This window comes from Gallinula chloropus (assembly GCF_964237585.1).
Source record: "Gallinula chloropus genome assembly, chromosome: 1".
NCBI classification, from domain to species: Eukaryota; Metazoa; Chordata; class Aves; order Gruiformes; family Rallidae; genus Gallinula; species Gallinula chloropus.
Genome location: NC_140085.1, coordinates 59,580,789 through 59,606,531, shown reverse-complemented (window position 1 = coordinate 59,606,531; position 25,743 = coordinate 59,580,789). Strand labels below are relative to the sequence as shown.

General features: G+C 38.1%; 1 protein-coding gene across 1 annotated transcript in view; it reads left to right on the top strand.

Moving 5' to 3' along the window:
• The window catches only part of TMTC2 (transmembrane O-mannosyltransferase targeting cadherins 2), a gene marked incomplete at both ends in the record, with an annotated part of 250,608 nt that overhangs the window by 146,901 nt on the left and 77,964 nt on the right, over positions 1 to 25,743 (top strand). The window contains one exon of the mRNA XM_084279586.1: positions 22,492 to 22,606. Within this exon, the coding sequence (XP_084135712.1) occupies positions 22,492 to 22,606 (115 nt within the window). The remainder of the gene's footprint in view (positions 1 to 22,491; positions 22,607 to 25,743) is intronic.

Sequence of the window (25,743 nt, the reverse complement as noted above, 5' to 3'; positions counted from 1 at the left end):
GTACAGGGCAGAACCAGCTGGGTTTGAACCTCCATGCTGCCTGGGCTGCATGTGCAAGTTTATATGAGAACGGCCAGAATACTACCTGTGAGTGCAGTGTGGGCGTTGACTAAACCTTCATCATTCACAATTCATCGGAAGGGAGAGGGAATCACTTGATTGCTTTGCCTTTCTATGAGAGAAAAAAATTGATGGTGCTTATACTGCACTTGAGTTTTTCCAGTTCTCTGCTCAGAAGCCCGTTACATGATGCAAAGTTGTCTGCTGACTGAAGTGTGCTTCTCAGTTACACAGCTATCATGCTGTAGTCTAAAATCTGTGATAGTATGAGGCAAATGCAGGTGTTAGTGTGAGCTGATAAGGAGTAGATTTGGCAGATTATGATGCTTTTCAAATCAGCATTTGTAGTAGCTTGTCAATCTTCAGTCTGATTTTGTAACTCTTCTTCATGTGGTTTGTCGCCCCAGGAAAAATTATTAAACTTTTTGCTGCAATAAGTGAAATTTTGTTAACTGTAAGGAAGCACATCCCTTTTTTTTTTTTTTTTTTTTACACCTTTATCAAAACTAGGGCAGGAGGACAAGAAATGAAGTAACTGAACAGCAAGACGGTGCACCAGAATGATTATATGATGCTGTGAGACCAGTTTAGTGATGATATGAAGCTTTCATTAAAACAATTAAAACATTGGCATTCCTTGGAAAGAATAGAGTGTGTGTGCACTTGATTAAGTAGTTAATGTATATTAAATTTTTGTCCTTGGTGGAGATCCCCAGATATCCTAGACTGCATTAATAGTTGTCTGCTTAAGCCAGTTTTTGTGATTAGGAAAAATAAATTCTAGGTTTTGTTCAATAGCAGGATTGGCTTCCGTGTTGTCTGGAAATTAGACGACCGGGTATTATGTTCCCAGGAGACAAGGCAAGAGCTATTTCCATCATAGACATCTCTGTGTGCACAGACTTATGTATCTATGATTGTCTGGTTTCTTGCCATATAAGCTGACATTAAATTTCTTGTAAGATATGCAAAAGCAAAGACAGCGTGTCAGTTTGATGATATAGACATGACTGAGCTGACTGTAAATCTCCTTAAAATATCCTGTTAAACTTCTGCTGAATATTTACTAGCCCACACACATTGTAACAAGGCTGGGTATCAGAAACTTCTAGCTAAAGCGACCTGTCACCCAACTCTATTCATTATTGTGAATACTTCCTAGATTATCCCTGGCTTTGACTATGCTAATTTTATTTTCTATTTCTCATACAATCAGGCAAGCCTGACTGGACTAGACTGGCTGCCAATCCCGCCAAAGCATTAGGAGATCAACAATTCAAACTGCTCTTCAGTAATTAAATGAGGTTGACGTAGGAAAAACAATTTATTTTTGTTTGCCTCTTTTTTTTTTTTTTTAGTTTTATGAATGCTAGTGATAAATAGGGTATTCAGGCAGTGAGACAATGTACTGGTCAGTCAGATGGTAAGAGTGGAAAAGTGTTTGCCTTCCTTTTAGGCTGTTCAGAAAAGGCTGCCACTCCTTGTTTCTGTTTTCCTCGATCTTAGCTGGTTTTCCTCATGAGTATTTTCTTACTTCTGATGATTTTTTTGAGCTGCAGGGATCATTTTCCCTGATGGTTCTGCTTTTCCTCTCTCCTTCTGCAGAGAGTTTCTGAACAAAAGCTTCTGTCCTAGGCTAAAAAGCAGAGGGATCCCTTCGAACACTTGCTGTGTGGGAACCAATAAAGAAACAGAAATCAGCGAAGACCACTCTTACTGAAGGAAGGAGCTGATCTGTTTCATTCTAGATCCATCTGTATTGTGGCCTAGCAGGATGAAAGCTGCCACCCTGCAGCTGGATGCTCTGTGACAACACAGAGCTGATATGCTCTGCTAATAAGGTCATTTGAGAGGCAAGCTATTAGCACAGGTGGATTTGTGTATTAATGTGGCTGAACTGCTTCAGAAATGGATTTGTCTCACGTGGCGATGCTTCATTATCAGGTCCTCTGAGTTGTAGTACACATAACAATATCATCTGCTCTGCTGCTGTGGGACTTGCAGGCAAAGTTTTTCAGTGGCTTCCCCATCTTCAGTCTCCAGTGAAGAAATGGGCAATAGGTGCCTTGCTACCATTTTCTTCTGACCCCCTCATGGTCACCTTGTGGGTAGAGGAACAGCATTCTTCCTCATTTGAAAGCCTCTACCCTACCTGCTGCCCCACCCCCGGCAGCAGCCACAGCCTTTTTCTGCAATTAACATTTCTCCAGGCTGTTCTTCTCAATCTCTGACAAAGTGGAAAAAAAAATACTCAAAAATGTGGTGCAAGGATGATGAAAAAAACCCCTAAACCCACCACAGGAGAGTCAAGTGAATGGAAGGTAGCGATGCCACCTCAGAGCCTCTGTCCACGTGCTGGCTTTCCTTGCTGCCTCGCTGTGTGGCAGGCAGCTGCTGGTCCTTGGCTGTTGGAGTTGTAGTGAGCACTTGGGATGCCTTAGCTGCCTCTGTTACTGGGCTTGTTCTTTTGTTGTTTTGGTTGTGACTAGTATTTCAAATATCTTTAGTGTGATCTGAGGCTTGCCCCGCTACAGTTTGTCAGCACTTGAGGGACGAATAGGCAAGATTGATTAATGTAGTTTATGAATCCTGAAGTGGCTGTATACATGTTTTGACGCTAGGGAGGGGAAGGTGCAAGTGTTTCTCTGTGCTGCTGTCAACTTAATGAGAAGCCCAACTGATATAAACCAGCTCACGTTATTTGAGTGCTCCTTTACACTGAAGGCAGCCTCCCAAAACGTAAAAGCAAACAAAAAAGTTAAAAATGGGTGTAGCTGTCACATCTTTTTCAATTAGACTGAGAGATTACCTGGCACTTAATATAAAATCGTAATGATATAAAAGATAATGGTGCTCATTTTTTATCTCTGTAGTACCAGAAGTAGGCTTCAGAAAGCGTAGCTTTCCTTCAGGCCATCTCGTACCTTGCAGTCCACATCATCATGATCTTTGATGTTCAGATATATTTGCTGTCCTGTTCTGGACACTGATTAAAGAGGTAGAAAATAACAGAGGCTTGGTCTGTTAGACTGCTGCAGAAATTAGTTGCTTGGAATTAGTTGCTTGGACATATTTACTGACAAAATTTTACTCTCCTGGTGTTTTCCATGACATCTGTAAGTTTTGAGGAACCTTCATGGAACTAGCTGACCTGCTAGACCAAGTGGGTGCTTAACTTTAACCACTCAAGTCTTGCTAAATTCATTTATGTTGAATACTCCTTTTGTAATGGAACATGTAGTGAGAAACAGAATTACCACAGTATTTTGGTGTTATACCTGGTTTTATAAGCCCTGCCTTGAATGTGGCACTAATTTAAATTGGCTTTGCATTTTTTGGCTTCAGAACCACTATTACATGTTGTTCAGATGGTTGTCAGTGGTAATGAAATGTGATACATTCATATCTTGGGCAGGGCAGTGGCACGTGAATATGTGCTTCAGTCCTTTCCTGAGTCCGTTCTGAAGGAAAAAAGAAACCAAAACAACCATAATTCCTTAATAACTGTTACATGAAGATAAAGTTGGGGTAAGCATGTTTGAGTCAGATGGCTTAGATGTTCCTGATAGGTGATCAGCATGAAAACTTAAAATCTGGCAAAATCATTCAGATTGCCTGTGGTTTAAGATTAGTATTACTCTTATAGTCCTACTTCAAGGTGAAAATCCTTGCTTCTTACGTCGACTACCCTGTTCTCAGCGGGCAGCAGTAAGACTAAGACATGATAACAAATAGGAGTATGGAAGTTTTTCCATATAAATACAGAGTGCCACTTGCCTTCCAGCTTTCCACGCTTCCTCCTACTTACAGTTCTTACCAGTGTGAGTCATTCAATTTTGCTTAATGTTTTCAGAAGATATTCTAATACTAAAAAACTCTTCTAGACCACAGTGTTCCTATTCCCTGTCCTACTTCACTCTTTTTTTTTCCTTTGCAAGAGGGTTGTGAGATCTTCCTGCCTCATTTTGCTATATTTATGCCTGTAGAATATTTAAAGAACTTCCTTTGCTTTTTTGGCATCTTTGGCATAGCATTCAGCCTTGATCAGTTTTACACCCTGTAACTTCATTGAAACTTACCTTTTTTTTTTCTTTCCACTCCCCCTTATAGTCAGTTTAGCATAGGATTGGCAAGGACTGCTTCAGTATGTCTATGTGAATGCAAAGATACAAATATGAACTTCAGATTGTGAAGCATCTTAGTTGAATGAAAATGTGTGGAGTAGCTATGTGCTCATCTGAGCAGTCATAAAACAGAAGCAATTGGATTTTATGTAATTAGTTTACTGTTTAGTTTGCTAATAACATCTGTTAAATATAATTGAAGGAATTCTTAAAGCTGAATTTAGCTATTTCATCCTATCTATGTAGCATAACACCTTTTTATCTGAATTGCAAAAAAATACTCTTTAGTATTTTTTAAAACACCAATGTTGAATGCTTTGTAATGTTAATTTTCTCTTTCCCATTGCTAACGTAGCAAGCAAATTTATTTGCTATATGGACTGTTAATGTAGAGAGGGAAAAAAAATCATGAGAGTTAGCTTTGTTCCATTTACCTAAATTTGTTATTGTTAAAAAGGCATACAAATTTGTTCTCACCCAGGACTTGCTTCTCTGATTTAAAAAAAAAAAAAAGAAATCCATGCCTGTCATTGTGGAGATTATATGCTCTAGTTCTGTGCACTTGGGTAGAAGTAAATACTAGAAGCTGCTTCCATCTGATTTGATGGCTTGATGCTGTTATCTTTATCTACTCTTTGAAAACTATTTCTTGCTAACAGTACCTGTCAGTAAGAGATCACTTCTTCAGCAGACAATGAAAATATCAACTAATAGTGCAGCAAGAAGTAGTTATATTACTATCTAGTAAACTAGGTAAAGAAGTGGTACTTAAACAAAAAAGGATGCAATAAAACAGTATTTTCCATGATTATTAATATTTTCATCACTAGTGATGACTGGAGACAAAAGGAGAAGAACTCTTTTATGTTGTGGAATTCCTTGAATATGCTTATTGTTAAGAGCATACATTTTATTGACAGGAAGCTGGTTTCCAATGTGATACCTTTAGTGTTTGGGATTTGATAGCTACTGCTGTGGCACACAGCTAGTTCACCATGCTTTTTTATGTCTCCTAAACAGAGTAGTGTGTTTTTTGACAAACACCACATTGGGCTTTTAAAATTACTTTGAGCATGTGGGATTGCTTTCAGTGTTTTGGTGCATATATTCCTTTTTTTATACCAACTTGGCAGTAAAACTCCCAAGTCATCTTTAGGCCAAAAGCCAAAAATACCATTCCATATAGTAATGATTTCTTTTTTCTTTGTATTATTTCACTTCAATAATAATAAAATCACTCTAAAAGTAGTAAAGGTCTTAAATAATATTGCAGCAAATGGAAAATGCTGGTTTTGAAAAATGAGGCTTAAGAGACACAGTCATTTCAGTGTGCAGATTGCCATAAACCAGCAGTTTGTAAAAATATAAAACCTGTTTATAATTATGCATGTAAGTTTTTTGTATTATCACTGTTAAGAAATATCACAGAGTTACAGAATCGAAGGGGTTGGAATGGACCTCAAGAGATCATCGAGTCCAACCCCCCTGCCAAAGCAGGTTCCTTAGGACAGAAGAAATGCTCTTATCAGACGCTCGTATCAGTGATACAAGCTCAGCATCTGGAATTACGTATTCACAAGTTTGTCTAAGGCTTGCTAATAAGCTCTATGACCTTTGAACAAGCCACTTGAATTTAAATTTTTTCCCCTGGAATGACACTTGTACTACTTGTGGTCATTAGACATTGGATTTTATTTTTTTAATTCTTTTTATTTTGGTGACTCAATATTATATTAAAAATTCATAGGAGTTGGAAGGGACCTCTGGACATCATATAGTCCACCCCCAAATGCCAAAGCAGGTACCCTAACTTAGAGAGGGTAGCACAGAATCACATCCAGATGGGTCTTGAATGTCCCTGGAGAAGGAGACTCCATCACCTCCCTGGGCAGCCTGTCCCACAGTGCTCTGTCACCCTCACAGTGAAAAGTTTTTCCTCATGTTCATGTGGAACTTCCTGTGTTCTAGTTTGTGCCTGTTGCCCCTCATCCTGTCACTGGACACCACTGAAAAAAACTCTGCTCCCATCCTATTGACATCCACATTTTAGATATATAAATATTATATTTAAATTAGACACTTCATATATAAACATTTTTATATTTAGATTTATATTTCTACTTATGACAGTACAATGCTCCCACTAAGCTAGTTACTAAATAAATATCAGGATAGCTAGTCATTTCAGTCATTCTTGGCAACATTTTTTAGTTAACTTCTTTAGAAGTAATTTTCAGAGAAGCATAGCAACAGCTAATGGTCAGTCTTCCCAATTCCTTCATCAAAACGTTCTGGTACTTAATCTTTTGATGCATGGATTTTTTAAAGAAGAAATTACTTCGAAGTTACTATGCCTTCTGTCAGTCTTATAAAATATTTCCAACCATCAGAAATAATCCTTATAACAGCCATTGTATGGGGAAATGAACCCAATAATGAAATGATCTTGTGTACATCAAAAATTCAAATATTCAAAATAATTATGTAATAAAAATATAATTATGATTACATAAAATTGTATGGCTATATAAGCCTGTTAATGCCATATCTAAATTATGTGGGTTATTCTGTGATTTGGTGTCTTTCTCCATAACAAAAACATTGGAATTTGAAGGATGAATCTTGTACGAGACACTTCAGAATTCTTCAAATAGGAAATACTTTTTCTATCTGCTACTCATAACAGCTTTTTCTATCTGCCAGTCATAACTGCAAGAGAAAGCTCAACTAGTGAGTGAACCTCTTAGAATTATTTAAAAGTTAAAAAGACTGCCCTCTGAGAACAGAGTAGGGATCTTTTAATGGGTGGTACTGCTGCCCAGTAAGTGTAGAAGGACTGGCCGTTAGTAAGTTGTTGGGAAGCAGCATAGTTATCCAGGGCATTTGAGCATCCCACAGGCAGCCCAGCCTCAGCAAACAGTCTGGTTGTGCTAAATCTGTTGGGGAGCTGAAGGAAATGGTTTAGACTTCAGTTCCAAGTCTGAATTTATTCTCCAGTGACAGTGCTCTCTCTTTCAGCTCATCAGTAGTGCTGTAATTTCCTCCGAAACCCAAGCCACTGTGGGATAGATATCTGCTGCTTCTTCAGCAGGATACCAGAAAGCTCAGTAGTCTTCCTTTATGTAGTCCAACAGCGTCTCTGATCTGTGAACCCTAACTAGCAGGGAGGGGTAGGAAGAGAATCTGTTACTAACTACTAGCAAGACCTTTTTTCCCCTTTGCATATACTAAGAATTTAAAGAAATAAACAATTTTGAGTCATGGTCTCTATTACCCTGTTTTGAGACATGGACTCATCAGACTGTTATTTCTTCCCCCACCTTCCCTGAGGCGCTCTGCAAAATCATTCAACAAACTTATCTGTGCTAAAAGCTACAGAGCAAAAAACCACTGGTCAAGGAGGGAGTAGCTTGGAAAGATGGGGTTTTTGTGGTGTATCAAGCAAAATGGCATGTTTGAAATTTTCTTTACAATAAAATTATAGATTTTATTTTCCAGGTTGATTAACAGTTGGCCTTCTGTCCATATTTGTGTATTCTATGGAACCTGCCCTTTTTTTTTTTTCAGAGGAAGTTACTATTAATTAGAGGAAAACAGAGTTGGTTATTAATCTAAGCATGTCTGTTTAAATGCGTTAACATAGATAATAATCCAGTTGTTTCATTATTTTATCTTTTTTCCAAAATATGTCAAATATGATTTTTTTTTCTCTGTGGGTTACATGTCTTCATTTTGCTGTCTGTAATGGATTTCATACCAGGTCCCATTACATAAATCTGGTAGAGAAGCTAACCTTTAATGTGGACAGACAGTGATTTACACACATGTTTCTTTGTAACTCTTCTGCCAATGTAAAGTCCCAGTGTAGATATGTTATTAAAATTTCCAGTACCCTTCCTTTGTAACAAGGAGGTTTATTAACACTTAAGCTTGGACTGTTATTGCCAGCCCTCACACATGCAAGAATTAAATAATGGCTGATGCAATTATAGTATACACAAAAGGCTTGCATATAGTTTTGTTTAAAATTGCAGGAAGGATCACAAAATAGAGGGACTGAGTGTCCAATGTCATTTCCTTCGCTCTTCAGATGCTCTAACCCACTGAACTTTTCTTTCATTTCTTAAGAAACAGAAGGTATTTGGAATATGGACTATTAAAGATGCTAGGTAATAATTATGGTGCCTTTAATTAGTTCCACTACTGGCAAAAAATGAAGGAGGTTATTTTATGACCCACCTTCCTCTTTGCCACCTATATTTCCATACCAGTGTGGATACGTATTGTCTGGCAAAGCTTCACAGGCTCTGTCTTGGCTTAATAAGTGGTCTAACACAAAACAAAACCGTACAACTTGAAGTGTTGTGAAAAACCTGCTTCCTGGATATGCCTTCATTTGCCTTTTCTTAGGCTGACCTACGTTGCTTGAGCACTCTGACAATTCTCTTGCTTTGACAAGCCCTAGCGCTCATTTCCACCCCACCCCATCCCACCCGCCGTGAGGAGCCATGTTTCCAGGACGCTGTCCTCTCTGTTACCTTTTCCGGGAAAGGAGCCAACGTGATATATCTACTTGTAGCTTTGAGGACTGGGGCTGTTGTTTCATTTAGTTAAGTGCACCCTTCCATTTCTGCAGGAGGCTGGTTTACAGTTCACCACTCAGGACATAAACGATGATTCTGAAATCTATCATAGATTTTTTTAATTTTTATTTTTTTAACTGTGCCTGCTGTTGAAAATGTAATTTGACAAATTTAGTACATGGTCACCTCCTTGCCTGAGTCACTTTGGTGAACTCTTCAGAGTTCCTTGGGGTTAATCCTGAAGTGTCTGAGGTGCCAGAGTTCTCTTCCACTTGTATTTTTCTGTCGCTCTCTCACTTTCTTAAATGATTTGAGTCCTTCACCTTGACAAAATACAATTCCTTATGAAAGCTTCGAGTAAGCACTGCTTCACTGCTCGGTTCCTGACCCTCGGGAAGTTTCATGATATGGGAAGTTTATGGCAGTAATGGCTTACAATGTTCACACTCTTGCAGTGCACGTACAGCTGATGAAACTGTGCAAACAACGGTGTGATGGGACTGTGCTGTGAATCAGGGCAGTGACTAGATCGGGTTATAAAGGTGCTATTATCTGCTTTCTCTGTTTGTCTGTTTCATACCATAGCCTTCCCAAAAATCATTTTAGCATGAGGGATGGAATGGCGGAACTGAATGGCTATGGGTGGTGGTCATTGCAGGAATTCCTTAAAACGGTAATTCCATCAGAGCTGCTGTGTCGTGAAACACTGCCCTGAAGTAACCTCCAGCAGTTATCTCTTTTGAGAACGGGATTTCTGTTGAAATGAAGTATAATCTTTCCTTATCAGCCTTTCATTACTACCTTTCTGACAAATGAAAAGCTATTTCTGGATGTGTTCTGGTGTGCCGGCACAGCTCGGAAGGTAGCAGACTGCTGTGTTGTCAACAAGTCTGTGATCTTGCGGTAGTTTTAGCTTAATCAGAATATCTTTGTCAGACTTGCAACATTAAGTAAAACTGAATTGTACAGAGGTTGGGAAATGGGAGGACATATCCAGGACAATGTGTTGTTGCTGTGTCTATTTGGTTATTTATAAAGAATGCCTACAAATTTGCAGTGAGGTTGTGATTTCTGATTAGAATCTTTATAGAGGTTCCACAGTATGATCAGTGGCTTTATGAGCTGAATCTGATTTCCAGGACAGCTTTCTCTAGACTATTGTCTGTCTTTTGTGGGAGAAGTGGTAGGACTGTCCATGTAGCACGTTGGCTGCACAAAGGCATCTCCTGGGAGATGTGAGATGGTACCTCCATCTGAGAGGTGAGTGGTTGGGAAACCTGTTTTCTTCCTGAACTTGTCTGTTGACTAATACTGAATGAGGGCTATGCTGTTAAGTTTCTCTACTGTTATCCTGAAAACATTTTACGTTGTTGATATGTCACTGAAATCAGTCAGGAAGCGTTATTTGGTCCTTTGGCACCTCAAATGAAGCTACCTCAAATAAAGTGGCAAGAATTTCTTTATACAGCAGTCTATTGTGTAGTGAATCAGGGTGTCTAGCAGGAGTATGTGAGTCTACCTAACATTGTTCTTTGATGGCGTGCTTGATTCTGGGTACTCGCTAAAGACTGTTAATGTGATTTTTACTAATCATCCAGATTGTGGAGTCCCCACACTCTTGAGGTTAGGTTCATTAAAACTAATTGGATTACCTAAATTTGTAAGTGTGGTTTAGGCAGAATGAGGAGTGCATACCCTAGACTAAGCAGAGTAAACTCTGAAGCCTAAGGACACTTTACCAGCTGCTCAGTCTCATACCTCAGCTTCATTGAGCTGATGGAGCCACTGTTCTCTCCTTTGAGGAAGAGAAGTTAATTTCCTGTGACATGGCAAGTGGAGCGGGTATTAGGCAGTGATGCTGAGCAGAGTGGTGAGCATCATGCATTCATATACCCCATTTGCATCAGGGTTTCGAAACTAAGAAAGAAAGCTGAAGCACTGCCTGCCAAAAGTCAGCTGGTTCACTACCCATGTTGACGTGTTGGATAGCTTTCAGACCTCTGTGTAGTTTTCAGTTATGTTTTTCTTTCACCTGCTGTCATTCTAAAATCCCTGGAATTGATCAACAAATGAAGTGTTGAACAAATGACATAAATAACGCTCTTAATAAAAAGAAGAATAATATATAAAAGTTAGGAGGTGGTAAATCTCTAATGCAGTCTGTCTCAACAGTACTGTATACCCACTGATATAAAAAAAAGTCAATGTATAAAGTAGATTAAACTAATAAATTATGGTTATATAGAACCCATTTATCCCTTTAGGAAACAAGAAACAGGGCCCTTTTGCTTTTGGGTTAGCAAAATGATGTAACTTGATAAAAATGTGTCTATTAAGTGAAGTTTTTAGTGGAAAAATATTGCAAATGATTTGAGTAAATTTATGACATTTTGAAAAAAAAATATTTCTTTGGAATAATAGAAGAAATATAAATACCTTGCACAAATGATAATGGAGATCTTAAGCAAAACCTGTTGCACTTCTGGAGTAGTAACCGTTAGCATTTATATGAACATTTCTGTTCTCAAACCACTTAACAAACATTATCTAATTTATCTTCTGAATATCTTTGTGAGAAATATTGGCTCTGTACTATAAAAAAAACCCCTTTTTTAAAATGTTAGGCTCTCTTCACTGTCTTTTTTGGAGTGTGCAACTGAGCTTTCAAATTTTTTTATTGGAGAAACCTATCATGGCTCCATTTGTGAAACTCTTTCCCCCTCTAGAACAAAGTGATTGCTTGATGAAATGTGAATGCTAAAGACTGGAGCACCACTCTGCTTTATCAAGTAGTACCCTTGAAAGGAAAAAAAGCATAAGCTGCTGATGAATCTAACCTTTCAACAAGCAGGAAAAGGTGGTGTTCTTTGTAGCTATGGTTATAACCTTTCAAACATGAATGATGTAACTAGTGCTGTGTTCTTTCTTCATTCTTTACCCAACAAAGGTATTTTAGAATATTTTGATACTGGAAACTGGTTGACCACTGTTGGAAATATATATATATATATAATTTTTTTTTTCCTCTAGTAGGATGAATTTTTCATTTTTTTATTTATGAACATTGGTCTTAAGGTTTCACCTTATTTCTCCTGGAGTAGACCATGCTCAGAAGTCCTCAAAAGAATGTCTGATTTAACAGTTGTGGGTTTTTTAAAATTTTATTATAATCAAACACAAGCTTTGACTGCTCCCAGATATGTTTTAGAAAGGATGACCCTTTAACAGAAGTTAAAAACATGGATCAAAATATAAAATGCATACACTAATGTAAGTTATCCTACAATATTTAAACTGTAATTAACTTAGTTTTCTTAGCCCACATGTTGTAAAAATACTAATTATATGCCTCAGCAGAAAAAACTTGCGACTGATGGATGTGTAACAAATGTCAAGAGTACAAGCAGAAAAGCATCAGGAGGTGAAACCTCCTGAACAACCGATGTGAACAACAGACCAGTGACAGAGCTAGGAACAGCTAGGAACCCACTTCAGCATCTGTAATGTCAGCAGGGGGGAGTTTAATGACAGGAATATATCTTTTTGTAATAGGTATAGACTTGAAGAAAATTAGAATAGTTTGGGGTTTTTTTTTCTGCAAGACACATACTACACTAAGTGTATTTTTTACTGAGGCATCCTCTGCTGTCAACATTGTTGTAAAAAAAGTCTCTGATTTTTGAATAGTCTGTAACCTTAGCAGTGTGGGCCAGTGTTCTGTGTAGGGCAAGATGTGGCTTTCCGCTGTTAGTCTCGAGCTTTGGATAGGTGATAAACTGAAAAAATTTGGTTTATAAAATATCTGATCTAGAAATAGTCATTGTAGGTCCTAAGAATAAATAGAAAAAGATACTTCACGAAAGTTCCAAGAATATTCAGTGTTCTGTTTGCTCCCTTTTCCCACAGAGCTGAGAGATTCACAGCATGCTGCTGCACTTGACTCTGCCTACATCGTGTGATATTGCCACAGGGTGAGGTGGCAATGTGAATGCTTGTAATTCATGACTTTCATACTGATAGCTGTAAAGTAGTATGTTAGAGTGCAAAATGAAAAGGCGTTAAGAACAGATGGTAAAAATAATGAGAAAAAAAAAAAAGTGTCCTAAACTGAAAACCTGGATTGTCATGCTCCAGGAATTAAATCCATATAAAAGTTAATAGCAAAAAGCATTGTTTCTGTTTTGTTTTGGTTTTATTTTACGCTCCAGACTTCTGGAAGGTAATTGAGTGTTCATCAAGCCTTTTATGGGGAAAGCCCTGTACAAACTGACTGACACCCCTTAAGATGCACAGTGTGGTTAGGACCAAAGGCATCTTCCCTGTGCTAGTTTTGTCATTTTGGTAGAAGCATCAACTAGAGAGTAGTAAAAACTCCTGGTTTTCCATACAGTTATTTTAGTTCTTTCAGTTTTGATTCAGTTCCACTAGTAACTAATTTTAGGGAAAAAACAACCCACTGAAAGTCTTACTGGGATGTAAATTCTTTAAAGACTTCACAACATTTCCAAGTGGAAAGTGTCATTACAGATTCACAGATTCATAGGGGCTGGAAGGCACCTCTGGAGATCATCTCCTCTGACCCCTCTACTAAAGCAGAATCACCTGGAGCAGGTTGCACAGAATCACATCCAGATGGGTCTTGAATGTTGCCGGAGAAGGAGTCTCCACAGCCTCTCTGGGAAGCCTGTCCCACAGTGCTCTGTCACCCTCACAGTGAAGTTTTTCTCATATTGAGATGGAACTTCCTCTGTTCTAGCTTGTGCCCATTGCCCCTTGTCCTGTCACTGGGCACCACTGAAAAGCGTAAGGGCCCTTCCTCTTGACATACACACTTCAAGTATATAGTGTTGATGAGGTCTCCTCTCAGTCTAGGCTAAACCGACCCAGCTCTCTTAGCCTTTCCTCATATGGAATATGTTAAAGTCCTCTAATCATCCTGGTAGCCCTCTGCTGGATTCTCCCCTGTAGTTCACTGTCTTTGTTGAAATGGGGAGCCCAGAACTGAACACAGTACTCAAACTGTGGCCTTACCAGGGCAGAGTAGGGGAGGACCCCTTGGCCATGGTCTCTTGATGTACCCCAGGATACTGTTAGCCTTCTTGGCTGAAAGGGCAAACTGCTGGCTCACAGAGAGCTTGCAATCCACCAGGACTCTCAGGTCCTTCTCTACAGCACTGCTCCCTAGCAGGTCAACCTCTTACCTGTCTGTACTGGTGCTTGGGGTTGTTCTTCCCTAGGTGTAGGACCCTAAGCTTGTCCTTGTTACATTTCATAAGGTTACTCATTGCCCAACTCTCCAGCCTGTCAAAATCTCGCCCAACGGCAGTGCAGCCTTCAGGTATGTCAACCACCCCTCCCAGATTGGTATCATCAGCAAACTTGGTAAGGATGCACTCTGTCCCCCTCATCCAAGTCATTGATACATATGTTAAGTAAGACTGGACCAAACACTGACCCCTGGGGCACACCACTAGCTACAGGCCTCCAGCTAGACTTTGTGCCGCTTATCACAACCTTCTGGGCTCTGCCATTCAGCCAGTTCTTTATTGACCTCACTATCCACTCATCCAACCCACACTTTCTAAGCTTACTAACAAACACCGTTTCTGCCTTCTAATGTTTTTAATTTTGTCGTACTGTTCTAATCCGTTTCCCTCTTGATTTTCTTACCGAACAAGTTTGTAATGAGAGAAAAACTAAAACTTTGCACCAGCTGTAATGCACATTTCAAATATTGATGCTGTTAGTGTTGATTGTTGTTTTGCTGTACTGAAGAATTGATTTATATAAAATGTGCATATCTTACATTGAACTTGTGAGACTTGGAAGAAAATCAAGTGAAAAATCCTTTTGGACAGTATTGGAAACAGAAGAAAGTGTTTAAGTAAATTTCACCCTCCTAGTTATCACCCAAATGAATGTTTTACTAATGATAAAGGCTAGGAATTACAACAGTTTGTGAGAAGGATGCTTCTTCAGAGCTTTACGGCATCTGTTTGGCCTACATACTTAATCATCCTTTATGAGTCTTGAATCTAACGTCTGGAAAGTAAACAAGGGAGCAGAAATAAATTTTTCATGATGTTCAGAGTCCTTTTGCTTTAGGTGTAAAGTAGTAGGGGAATATGGAGGAGGTCCACTGTTTATCAGCCTGATGAAGGTTTTGATACCATACTTTCACAAAGTAAACCAAACTGTGCCTCTGAAGTGTTGATAACTGTGTTGGTAATCATAGCTCTTTTTCCATTCCATTTTTGGCAAGGGTACAATGATATCTCCCTTCTCCCACTCTTTAATAAATATTTCTTAAAATGTTATTCAAAAGCCTGTCAGTTAAAAGGCTGTTTTATTCAACAAACAAAATGACCTCTAGGCATTAGACTCAAAAATACTTTGTCCTATCATGTTTTCATGTTGTTTGGAATTGTGGAAGATGATTTTTCAAAATTGCCTGTATTTGCTTTTTTTTAATGGGTTTTATGTAGGTTAAAGTGGGTTGCTTGTTCTGTTCTTGGTCTTAACTGCTTCCCCCTCATCCTTTGATGAATGTAGCAGGCAGTTTCTTTCCAAACAGAAGGCAGAGATCAGGAAAGAGATCAGTACTACTCAGAATTAACAAAAAAAGGGAAATGTTGTTTCTCTACTAAAGTTGAACATTAAAGGGTTTGTTTGTTTTTTTTAACTTTAAAATACGAAAGGTTGTTTGTTGTTTGTTTGGGGTTTTTTTTAAATTACTTATCCTGTCCCCCTCTGTAATGGAATCATGCAAATATTTGCATTGCTACAGAAATTGTTACAGCTCTGAAATGTGTTATTTGTTCAAACTTTAGATTTTCTGCTGTGCTGGTGTTTGGGGTTTTTTTTACAATCAAAAATTCTGTTTCTGAACTCCACTGTGTCAATACTCTTGTGTCAGTCACCCTTATCATAAATGTTGCCCGGGAGTGTCTTTCACAGCTGTTACATGGGAACATGAACACAATTGTGATAATAGAAAGGATTCTTGTGGAACTTCCAAAAAAACCCAGATGTCATTGCAGTAAAAAACAATCCAAAGGCTTTTTTTTCTGGACCAGAATCTCTTCATCCATAAACTCTGGAAAAAATCGAGTTGGTAATTGTATGCATTCACTTATTTTTCACAGATGAGTCAGGAGAAATACAGAAGTATTTAAAACAAGAGAACTGCTGGAACTGCTGTTACTAATGCCAGTAAATAATAGTAAATAATGCACAAACACTTGTAAAGCTCCAAAGAAGTTTTCTTGACTTGATATGCATTTTTCTGTGAACTGAGTAAGGTTGCTAGTCTGAAACTGTTGACCAGTTGATTACGGTTGACTTGGCTGTTCTCTAAATACTTCGATCTTTGTTCAAGTAAGTTTTTTTTCACTCAAGTAATAATCTAGTTCAGATTGTTTTATGCAGTCATCAGTTTCTGTTGTAAATTTTATTTGATAAGAAGTTTGATAGCTTAAGGTGAGAACAATATTACAAAACTTCAGTAATTTTTGATGTGTATTGTGAATGACATATATAACTATTTTTATTTTTTTTAAACTCTGAGTCCTACATTTTATTTCATCAGTTTTCAAGTAAGTTCCTAGTAAGATTACAAAAGGCAGTGTTTGCCTACTAGCATAACGCTCTGGGAAAGACAGGACTTTTTTTTTTTTCTTTTCTCTGAACTGTATTATTTTTAAAAGTTTATCAGGTTGTATTTCAGTGATTTAATAGGGGATTTGGTTTGGATTTCTGTTCCTCCTTGTTTCCACAGAGATGTTTGGGCAACAGATATGTTAATAGGCTGTGAGTTTCCAAATAGATTTCATTTAGTTTTGTGTGGATTATATAGGGGTGATGGGTATGAATCATAGAATCATGGATCTAGACAAGGTTGCCAGGGCCCCATCCAACCTGGCCATGAACAACTCCAGGGATGGGGCATCCACCACCTCTCTGGGCAGCCCATTCCAGCACCTTACCACTCTCTCTGTAAAGAATGTGCCCCTAATATTTAATCTAAACCTTCCCTCCTTTAGCTTTAATCCATTCCTTCTTATCTTGCCTTTTTTCTTATCTACCCTTTTAACAAGTTGATTCCCCTCCTGTTTACATGCTCCCTTCAGGTACTGGAAGGCTGCAGTGAGGTTCTCCCCGAAGCCTTCTCTTCTCTAGGCTGAACAAGCCCAGCTCCTTTAGCCTCTCTTTGTAGGGGAGGTGCTCCAGCACTCCAGTCATATGTGTGGCCCTCCTCTGAACCCTTTCCAACAGTTCTACATCTTTTTTTGTATTGGAGCCCCAGATCTAGACACAGTACTCCAGATGGGGCCTCACAAGGGCAGAGTAGAGAGGGACAACCTCCCTGTCCCTGCTCGCCACCCCTCTTCTAATGGAGCCCAGGATACCATTGGCCTTCCAAGTTGTAAGAGCACACTGCTGGCTCATGTTAAGTTTCTCATTCACCATGATACCCAGCTCCTTCTCAGCAGGGATACTCTCAAGGAGCTCTTCTCCCAGTCTGTGTATATGTTTGGATTTCCTCCAGCCCAAACCTTACAGTTTCTGCAGTGTTGAACCTCATTAGGTTCACCCGGACCCACCTTTCTAGCCTGTCAAGATCCCTCTGGATGGCTTCCTTTCTTCTATTGTGTCAACTGTACCATTCAGCTTGGTGTCATCCACAACCTTGCTGAGGATGCACTCAATTCCATCATCAATGTCACTGATAAAGATGTTAAAAAGCACTGGTCCCAAGACAGACCCCTGGGGGCATCACTTGTTACCAGTCTCCAGCTGGACATACAGCCATTGACCACCACCCTTTCCCTGTTATCTTTCAACCAGTTTTTTATCCACTGGATGGTCCACCCGTCAAATCCACATGTCTCCAATTTAGAGATAAGGATGTGGTGGGGGACTGTGTCAAAGGCCTTGCACAAGTCCAGGTAGATGACATTGGTCTCCTTCCCTTTATCCACCATTATTGTCACTCGATTATAAACGGTCACCAGTTTGGTAAGGCACGACCTTCCCTTGGTGAAGCCGTGATGGCTGTCCCAGATCACACTCTCATCCCTCGTGTGTCATCCAGGAGGATCTGTTTCATGATCTTCCCAGGCACATAGGTGAGACTCACTGGCCTGTAGTTCTCCGGGTCTTCCTTGCTCCCCTTATAAATGGGAGTGACGTGACCCTTTTTCCAGTCCCCAGTGACCTCGTCTGACAGCCATGACTTTTCAAATATGATGGAGAGCAGCTCGACAGCCACATCAGCCAGCTCCTTCAGGACCCTGGGATGCATGTCATCCGGCCCCATAGACTTGTAGACATTCAGTCTCATGAGGGAGTCTCTGACTTGCTCTGCCCTTATGGGGCAGAGATTTACTCCCTCAGTTCCCACCTAGAGGTCCACGGATGCAAGGTTCAGGGACTTGAGAATTATGAGAATCCTGGCTGTGAGTGAAGACCGAGGCAAAGAACTCATTCAGTACCTCAGCCTTCTCCACATCTGTTGCAGTCAGTTCTCTTGTCTCATTTACCAAAGGGGGTACTTTCTCTGGCCTGTCTCTTCTGACCAATGTACCTACCTGTAAAATCTCTTCTTGTTGGGTTATATTTGTAATTAATTTATACTATTTCTTTTAAGGAAACTATTTGAGCAATATCACTTCAATACATTTATTTGAAACTTTATTTTCGTGCTTTGCTATTTGCATTCGTCTGAATAGCATAGCGTAGTCCTTGATTGAGGTGAAAGCAAAAGTTTTTTTTAAATGAAGATGTTTGCACATATTCATTTCCATTTCTCATTTGTTTTCATAATTCAATTGAAAGCTGGAAGTTCAACTGTTCTCTTCAGCAAGATCTGCTTTTTAAATCCAGGCAGATTAGATTGGACAACGATGTTCCTCCTTCACTGTTGTTTGTCTTGTTCTCTTCAAGAATGAAGGTGCTTAGAGAAGGTTTAATATGCCAACGGTATTTTTCAGGCTTGTTAAATCTTAATCCTCAGTTTCAGTGAGGTAGTTGAGAAATTAATCAGGTTAAAATTCAAGCTGAAATTTATCATATTCATTTTCATTTTGAAAGCAATTAAATGCCTGAGAACTTGACCTACTTTCACTGCAGGGTAGCATAAATATAATCTTTAAAGTTTAATAAAAATCTAGTTTGATATGGCCAAAATGATAACACTTAAACAATTGCTTATTTTCCTACTTAGTGGTATGTAATTTTTCCTGCTGTGTATTTAAAAGGAGCAGCATCCAAACTCCTTTAAAATGTTCCCTTTTCCAGCAAAGAAATGTTGCTAGCCTAGGAATTCTGAAGCATTAGGAGATTTTTCAGTTTGTAATTGGCTTAGAATGCAAGATGATGAAATGGATTTAATTTTTAATACATCCATTTATATTGAATATGACCTATGGAAAAGTAGGCAATGAAGTAAAGTTTGAATGGATTGACTGTTTTGTAGGTGTGTGATATATATATGAATGTTACCTTTGTTCCTATGCTACGATGGAGTATTATTTCTAAAAGACTTGGGACTATTTTGGTCTCATTTTTGGTGCACAGGGAATTAAACAGCAGGCAAAAAGTAAATATTACAAAGCTGTTTCATTCACAGCTGGCTTTTTCTCTCGTGCTGAATACGGTCTCCAATGGGGGAAAAATTGAATTTGTAATTAAAGACTAAATCGTGGTGTGTATATATACGTTAGCATCTTCTCAATATTAAATGTTCCCTTTTGCAATTTCAGGTATTACAGAGTTTATATGGAAAAAAAAAAAAAGAGTTTATTTGTATATTTAATTTATATATATAAAATCAGTGGAATTAGAATCCATTTTAAACTCCAGAATTACTGACCTAATTTCTTTTTCTTTTGAGAATATTCATTTTTTATTTCTCACCATGTAGAGAGGGAAAACAGTCAAGTGCTGAAATTTAGTTGGAGTCATGGGGTATGTCTTTAATAGGGCTATGGCTTCATTCAGGGATAATTTGTTTCTATTTCTGAATGTGCACTTACTTGAACCAATGTTGCTACTATTGTGGAGGAGAAATTTGTCGTGAGGTATGGATTGAGAAATTGGATGCCAGAGATGTAGCTAATAATTAAAATTCTTTGTTTTTCCTAAGGGTAGTTGCACTATTTAAGACAAAAGGGAGTGAAGTTCCTTGGGTGGTCGATGTATCCTCTTCTCTATGTTTACCATCCTCTTGCTCTGTCCCTCCTAGAGCAACAAACAAGCTGATGTGGGTGATGCAGATAATTGCCGTTTGTAACTTCTAATGCTATTAGCATCATCTCTATAAATAAGCACATATTCTGTAAAATGTTCCTTATAACTGTATCTCCAGCCAGAGCTAGGTAATTCATCTAACTAATTCTGTATTTAAATAGATGTAAAGATTAATACCGAGTTTTTACAGTTTGAAGGAGTAAAAAGACCTCGATTTTCATGTTTCTTTCACTGAAAAATTGTGAGATTACTGTGTTCTGCGTTTCCTATTTTCTTCTACTATTGCTTCTTTTGGAGTGTCACATTAAGTTAAATTAATCATTTGCAATTTTACAAGTTTAGACAAAAGTCTAAATGGAATGCATTTCAAATGAAATAATGCAGATTAAATATTGATTGATATTTAAAAACTTGACACAGATTATTTGGCAGAATGTAAGAGTATTGCCTTAAAAATTACATTTAACTCAGATAAATAACAGAGCGTAGAGCATGAAATGAATTCTAGAGGAGAAACTATTGCATTTAACAGTTAATAGGGTTTTTCCAGCCTAACAGATGAAAAGATGAACCAAATCATTCTTCTATAGATCCTTTCATTTAGTGAGCCTCAAAGTGATTTGGAGCGAGTGACTGTATAGCAGGAAATTGTTATCAGTAGTCCAAATGGTCATTTGATGTAATGCTCTGTTATGAAGATCAGAGTGGAAACAAAGGAAGCTACAGATTGTATGGAACATACTGATCATGTACTGCAGAAGGGACATGATCAGAGTGTGTTTTCACAAATTAGTTTAAAAATAAATAAATCTCTGTTTTCCTTACAAGTGTCAATGCTTACAAGCTGGCTGCTCACCTTAATTGCTGCTTCCAAAATGTTTTCTATGCATTAAAAAGAATAGTAGCAGCACTGAGGAAATTCAGAATTCTGCATATATGCTAGCAAAGAATGGAAAACTTGAGTGAACAGAAGAATATTTTTAGCAGCTTTATTTCATTAAATAGGAGAATTAATAGTTTTCAGACTTTCATTGATTTAGTGATAAATAACATGAGTTATTTCTCACCTTATAAAAGACTAGGCTGAAGTCCAGTGACTCTCAGAAGTGGTAGCTTCTTTTCTCATAAAAATATTGTATTTATTTTTTTTTTCTTTGACTTTACAAAATATGTTGTGCACAGTTGGATGACATTATTTTTGTGCATCCTAAAAGAATCCCATCTTTTTTTTTTCTCCATAAATAATTAGTTTATTCTGCTTAAAGGAAAATCCTGTGTTTACTGCTCTTTCCATCCCCATGGCAAGATGCTTTCTGCGGCAAACCACAGCAGTTTGAAAGCAAATTCACTTGCTAAGGAAAAAAACACTCATCTGAAATAATTATCAATTTAGTAATGTTATGTTGAAACTACATTGAAAGTTTGCATTACTCAGAATTGATACAAATTCCTGTTAAAGAAAGGGGCTTGAATAACTGAAGAAGCAGAGTTAAATTGCTACTTGAGCTGGTATTTATGGTTAGTGCATCTGGACAGAAGAACAGTTTGCCACATATTGTGTGTTTGGTGGAAAGGACATGCATCATCTTTCCATTATTCTTGCTCATAAAAATATACTTGTGAAAGTAGAACTCTTTTATGACACAACTTTGATGTATTTATAAACATAATGTGGGCTTTTTTTTTCATGTATCCACATAGACTGTAATGCCAGTTAAATTAGCTTCCTAAATTGTGAATGACACGGACTGTGTTTTCTATAAAATATTAATTCCACTTTCTTTTGTAAGTACAGGTTTTGTGCCACTCAACAAAGTTGCGAAGGGAACACATGTAGAGCCTTAAATAGGGATTGTCCTTTATAGATGAGATATAAAGCCAAAGTGTATAACATAATAAGTTGTATGGAAAGGAACCATGTGTTTTCCAAGTAGAAGAAAATGCATGTTAGTGATCTGTGTAGCATGTTTATATCCATATGGCATACTTTTAATCCTGGTTGCTTACCTATCCCTTCTTTCAATTTCTACATCATTTGTCAGTTTTCATACTTGAGTGCGAGCTGTGTCTACTCTGGGAAAATTCATTGCCATATAGAGTAGACAGGCCCTTATAAAAATGAAGATGTCCCAGTTCCACATTTCTCTCTGAGAGGTTTTATTTAGAGGCAATACAAAATAAAATGACCCTTTCCTTTTCCTGTAGTAGTTTCTAAAGCACAGTGATACATTTTGCTCTTAAAGGTCCTTTTCCCACCTAAAAGCCAAATGTATGCAAATCACTGCTACAAAATGGGAGTCTCACAGTAAGATGCAGAGAACTGGGGAAAGAACCCAACCAACCTCCTTTCCCCTTCCATAAAAATAGTTTCTTTGTGGGGTTTGTCTCCCTGAGGAACTTCCTGGTACTTGGATACTCTGTCATGTGTAATTGGATTGTAGCTCTTTCTGAATACTGTTTTCTCCTCTTGACAGCATGGGGTAACCTTGGAAATGTTCTCAAGAGCCAGAGCAAGATTTCTGAAGCTGAAAGCGCCTATAGAAATGCCTTGTACTACCGCAGCAACATGGCTGATATGCTTTATAATTTGTAAGTATGCGTGGCTTTCCTGGAGTTGGATCGTCTGTGAACCCTGTTGTGAATGGAGCTATTGATTTCCTTGCTGGAAATGGAGATGATGTTAGCTGTAGCTTTGTAATAGGCCTTTAATTATTTGTGCCCCTGAAACTATGGGGTGGACAGGACCTTTTCTTGGTCAGTATTACCGTATATTCATGTATTGGGTATGGAGAAGGTAAACTTACAAATTTGTTTGCTTTAAAAAGAAACCCACACTGAACAAGGTAGAGATAGATGAGCTGGCAACCGTAACACTCCATCTGTTTCCAACTGCTAAAATATAGAGGTGTTATTTAGGGTTTCTTTTTTAAAGTCTGAATAACACTCGGTAGGGAGGGTGGGTGTATGCACTTCCTCCTATAAGCTGATGCCCCTCGGTTAGCTGCAGAGGTCAAAAACGTTAAAACAGCAAATTGCTTTTCTCCTGCGACTGGCTCAAGAGGCAGCGGAGGTTCAGGAAAGTTTAATTACTAGAGCCCTGTTGTAGGTGGGTAAGAGAATAAATACCATGAGCAGCAAAGTAATTATGCAGCAGGGGAAAAGATTTCCCAACTCATTAATGTACCACATCGTGAAGACGTAAGCTAGTGTCATACTAAGCTTCTCAGTGAGGCCTGATCCTGCCACAGCGGGGAGAGAGCAGGTTCAGCGGGTGTCCTGGCCGGGCATCTCGCAGCTCAGCACTTCCCCTCCTGCCATCACCCACCCAGCCTGAGCCCCCAGAGCAGGGCTCTGCCATGACACAGGCTCGTCATCTTCCTTACACTGCTTTCTCATTATGTGTGCAGACAACAAAATCCGGGGACCTGCCATTCGTTAGGTAGGAGTATGAAAAGGATCTCTTGGATGAGATAGAAATGCATGTATGTGAGAGAAACAGTGTGTGGAAAGAGTAAATCCAAATAGTTAAGCCCCTTTAAAGAAATAAATCAAAAAATCATCTTCTGCCTGTAAGTCCAGTTTAAAATGGTTGTTTATAAAAATTTAAGTTTACCATGATAGATTTTTGTCTTCTTTTTTTTCTTGTTTAACAAGGAATAAGTTGCCCATTTCATTAATTTGCCTAGGGGAAACTCGAAATAATTTAAGGGTAGAATTTCTGTTCCAAAATCAAATTGATATCTCAAATTATGTATGTTTTTAATAATCATTACACTTACACACATACACATATGCACATTTTTTTTGTCTCTGTTAAGCAATTGAAACTGTGAAAAGCATTTTTTTAAGAAGAAAGTCCTGCTGCTTACATTCAGAAAATAATTTCTGAACCCAGCAGAAGGTTGTAGGAAAACAAGTGACAAGATTGGATCTACTGAATTTCTCATACACCATTCATTTTGCAGATGAAAATTATAACTATTAGAAGTTTTTGTATGCCTATGCAGTACTTTTGTTTCTTACTGTCTAATAGAGGGAAACTGAAGCTAATACCAGGGTAAGAAGAGGAAGGGGAGTTGGGCGGTAAAGATGGGGGCATAAAAGAAATCAAATTTCAGTAGTTTTTCTGTTATCAGAACAAGATGATAATCTTCCAGCTTTTCAATGATATACAAAATATATGCCTACAAACCCTCATTTCTGTAAAATTCAGTAGAATTCCAAGAATTTCTCTATTTGTGTAAAAGGAATTTAACTGAAATGCTGATTGGAACATATATAGTGCATGAAGTTACCTTACATATATACCTGTGAAAGTAAAGGAAGTATATTCAGAAAGAAGCGTGTCCTATATAGTATGCGTATAATACACGTATGCAAGAGAGGATCTCTGATTTTTAGCCTTTCTACTACTATCTTCAATGCAATAAAGCCTTCCTCTTTTTTCCTTTTTTTTTTTTTAACTTCACAAAACCAGTAGTTATTCAATGTAAAATTGAAAAATCATGCTTAACTTTTGGGGTTTTTTTGGTCTTTCCCTGTGTTGGATGCTTCCATTCGAACATGAAAACTAGATGCTGAATGGAGTGGACTTTGATATTATGCAAATTGATTATTTTACGCATAACTCTGAAGAGCTCCCTTACAAGTTCAGACCCTCCTTGGCATGAAGTTCTATGGGAGCCTTTCACAAAACATGTTGTAAAGGAATAATGTGTCTCGTATGTGCTTACAAGAGGCCAGTTAGATTTGCTGATCCTGGTTTTTAGTTTATGCCTTTGAAACTGAAACAGTCGTTTAGTAGAATTTAAGAAAAAATCCACCCTTACAGTCATTTCTAATTACTGTGTTTTGGCAATAATATATCCCAAGTACATTATGGTCTCACATGCACTTTATTTTTTTTAGGACTTATGCCTCAATATTTGATAAAAATTAATTGGTACATACATCCCAGTGTTCACACAGCAATAATAAATCAAAGTGCTATCTGATCGAGGAGCAAATTATTAAGGATTAACTCACAGTTCTTAATAGATAACAATCAAAGAGAGAAACTACATAAACAGAAGCATTTGAAGATCTCTCTTTCCTTCTTTTTCAAGACTGAAATGTGAGGTTGGTTAAGGAGCTGGCTGTTAATACATTATTATCCAGATAATTTAACAGATTAGATGAATAGCTGATTTCAGCGGTGTACTTTATTTTCTGACTCTTACACATCATGGCTCTGAGTTACAGCTGCTTTTGCCATTTAAGACAATTTATACTGCCTTAATTTAGATTACCTAATTACATAATCTCTGTTTGAAGGTTTGTCTGATTCCAAATATGTGATTTCCTGTAGTGTTCAAATGTGTTAAAACATGCAAATTCTGTAACCTTAAATAAATTCTTAAACTTCTAGAGAGTAACAGAAACGTTTTTATTATTATTATTTATTTAAAAAGAGGTGGAAAGGAGAAAAAAAGACAAAGAAAAATAGAAAGCTCTCACTGTATTAATTCTAGATTGATAGCACTACCTCAGATCTGGGTTCAAATGGGTTTGTTCTGTTGACGTTTTCTCAGGTCCAAATAAGTTTCAGTGAGACTTCATCGTAGCTTACATCTCAGAGTAGCTTGTGGCCCATTCTGTCTTGAAGACAGGACCTGTGGCCTGGAGTTGAGGAAATAAGCTCAGGCACGGCTTACATTCTTGTTTGGAAGTCTGTTTTCTGGAGCTCT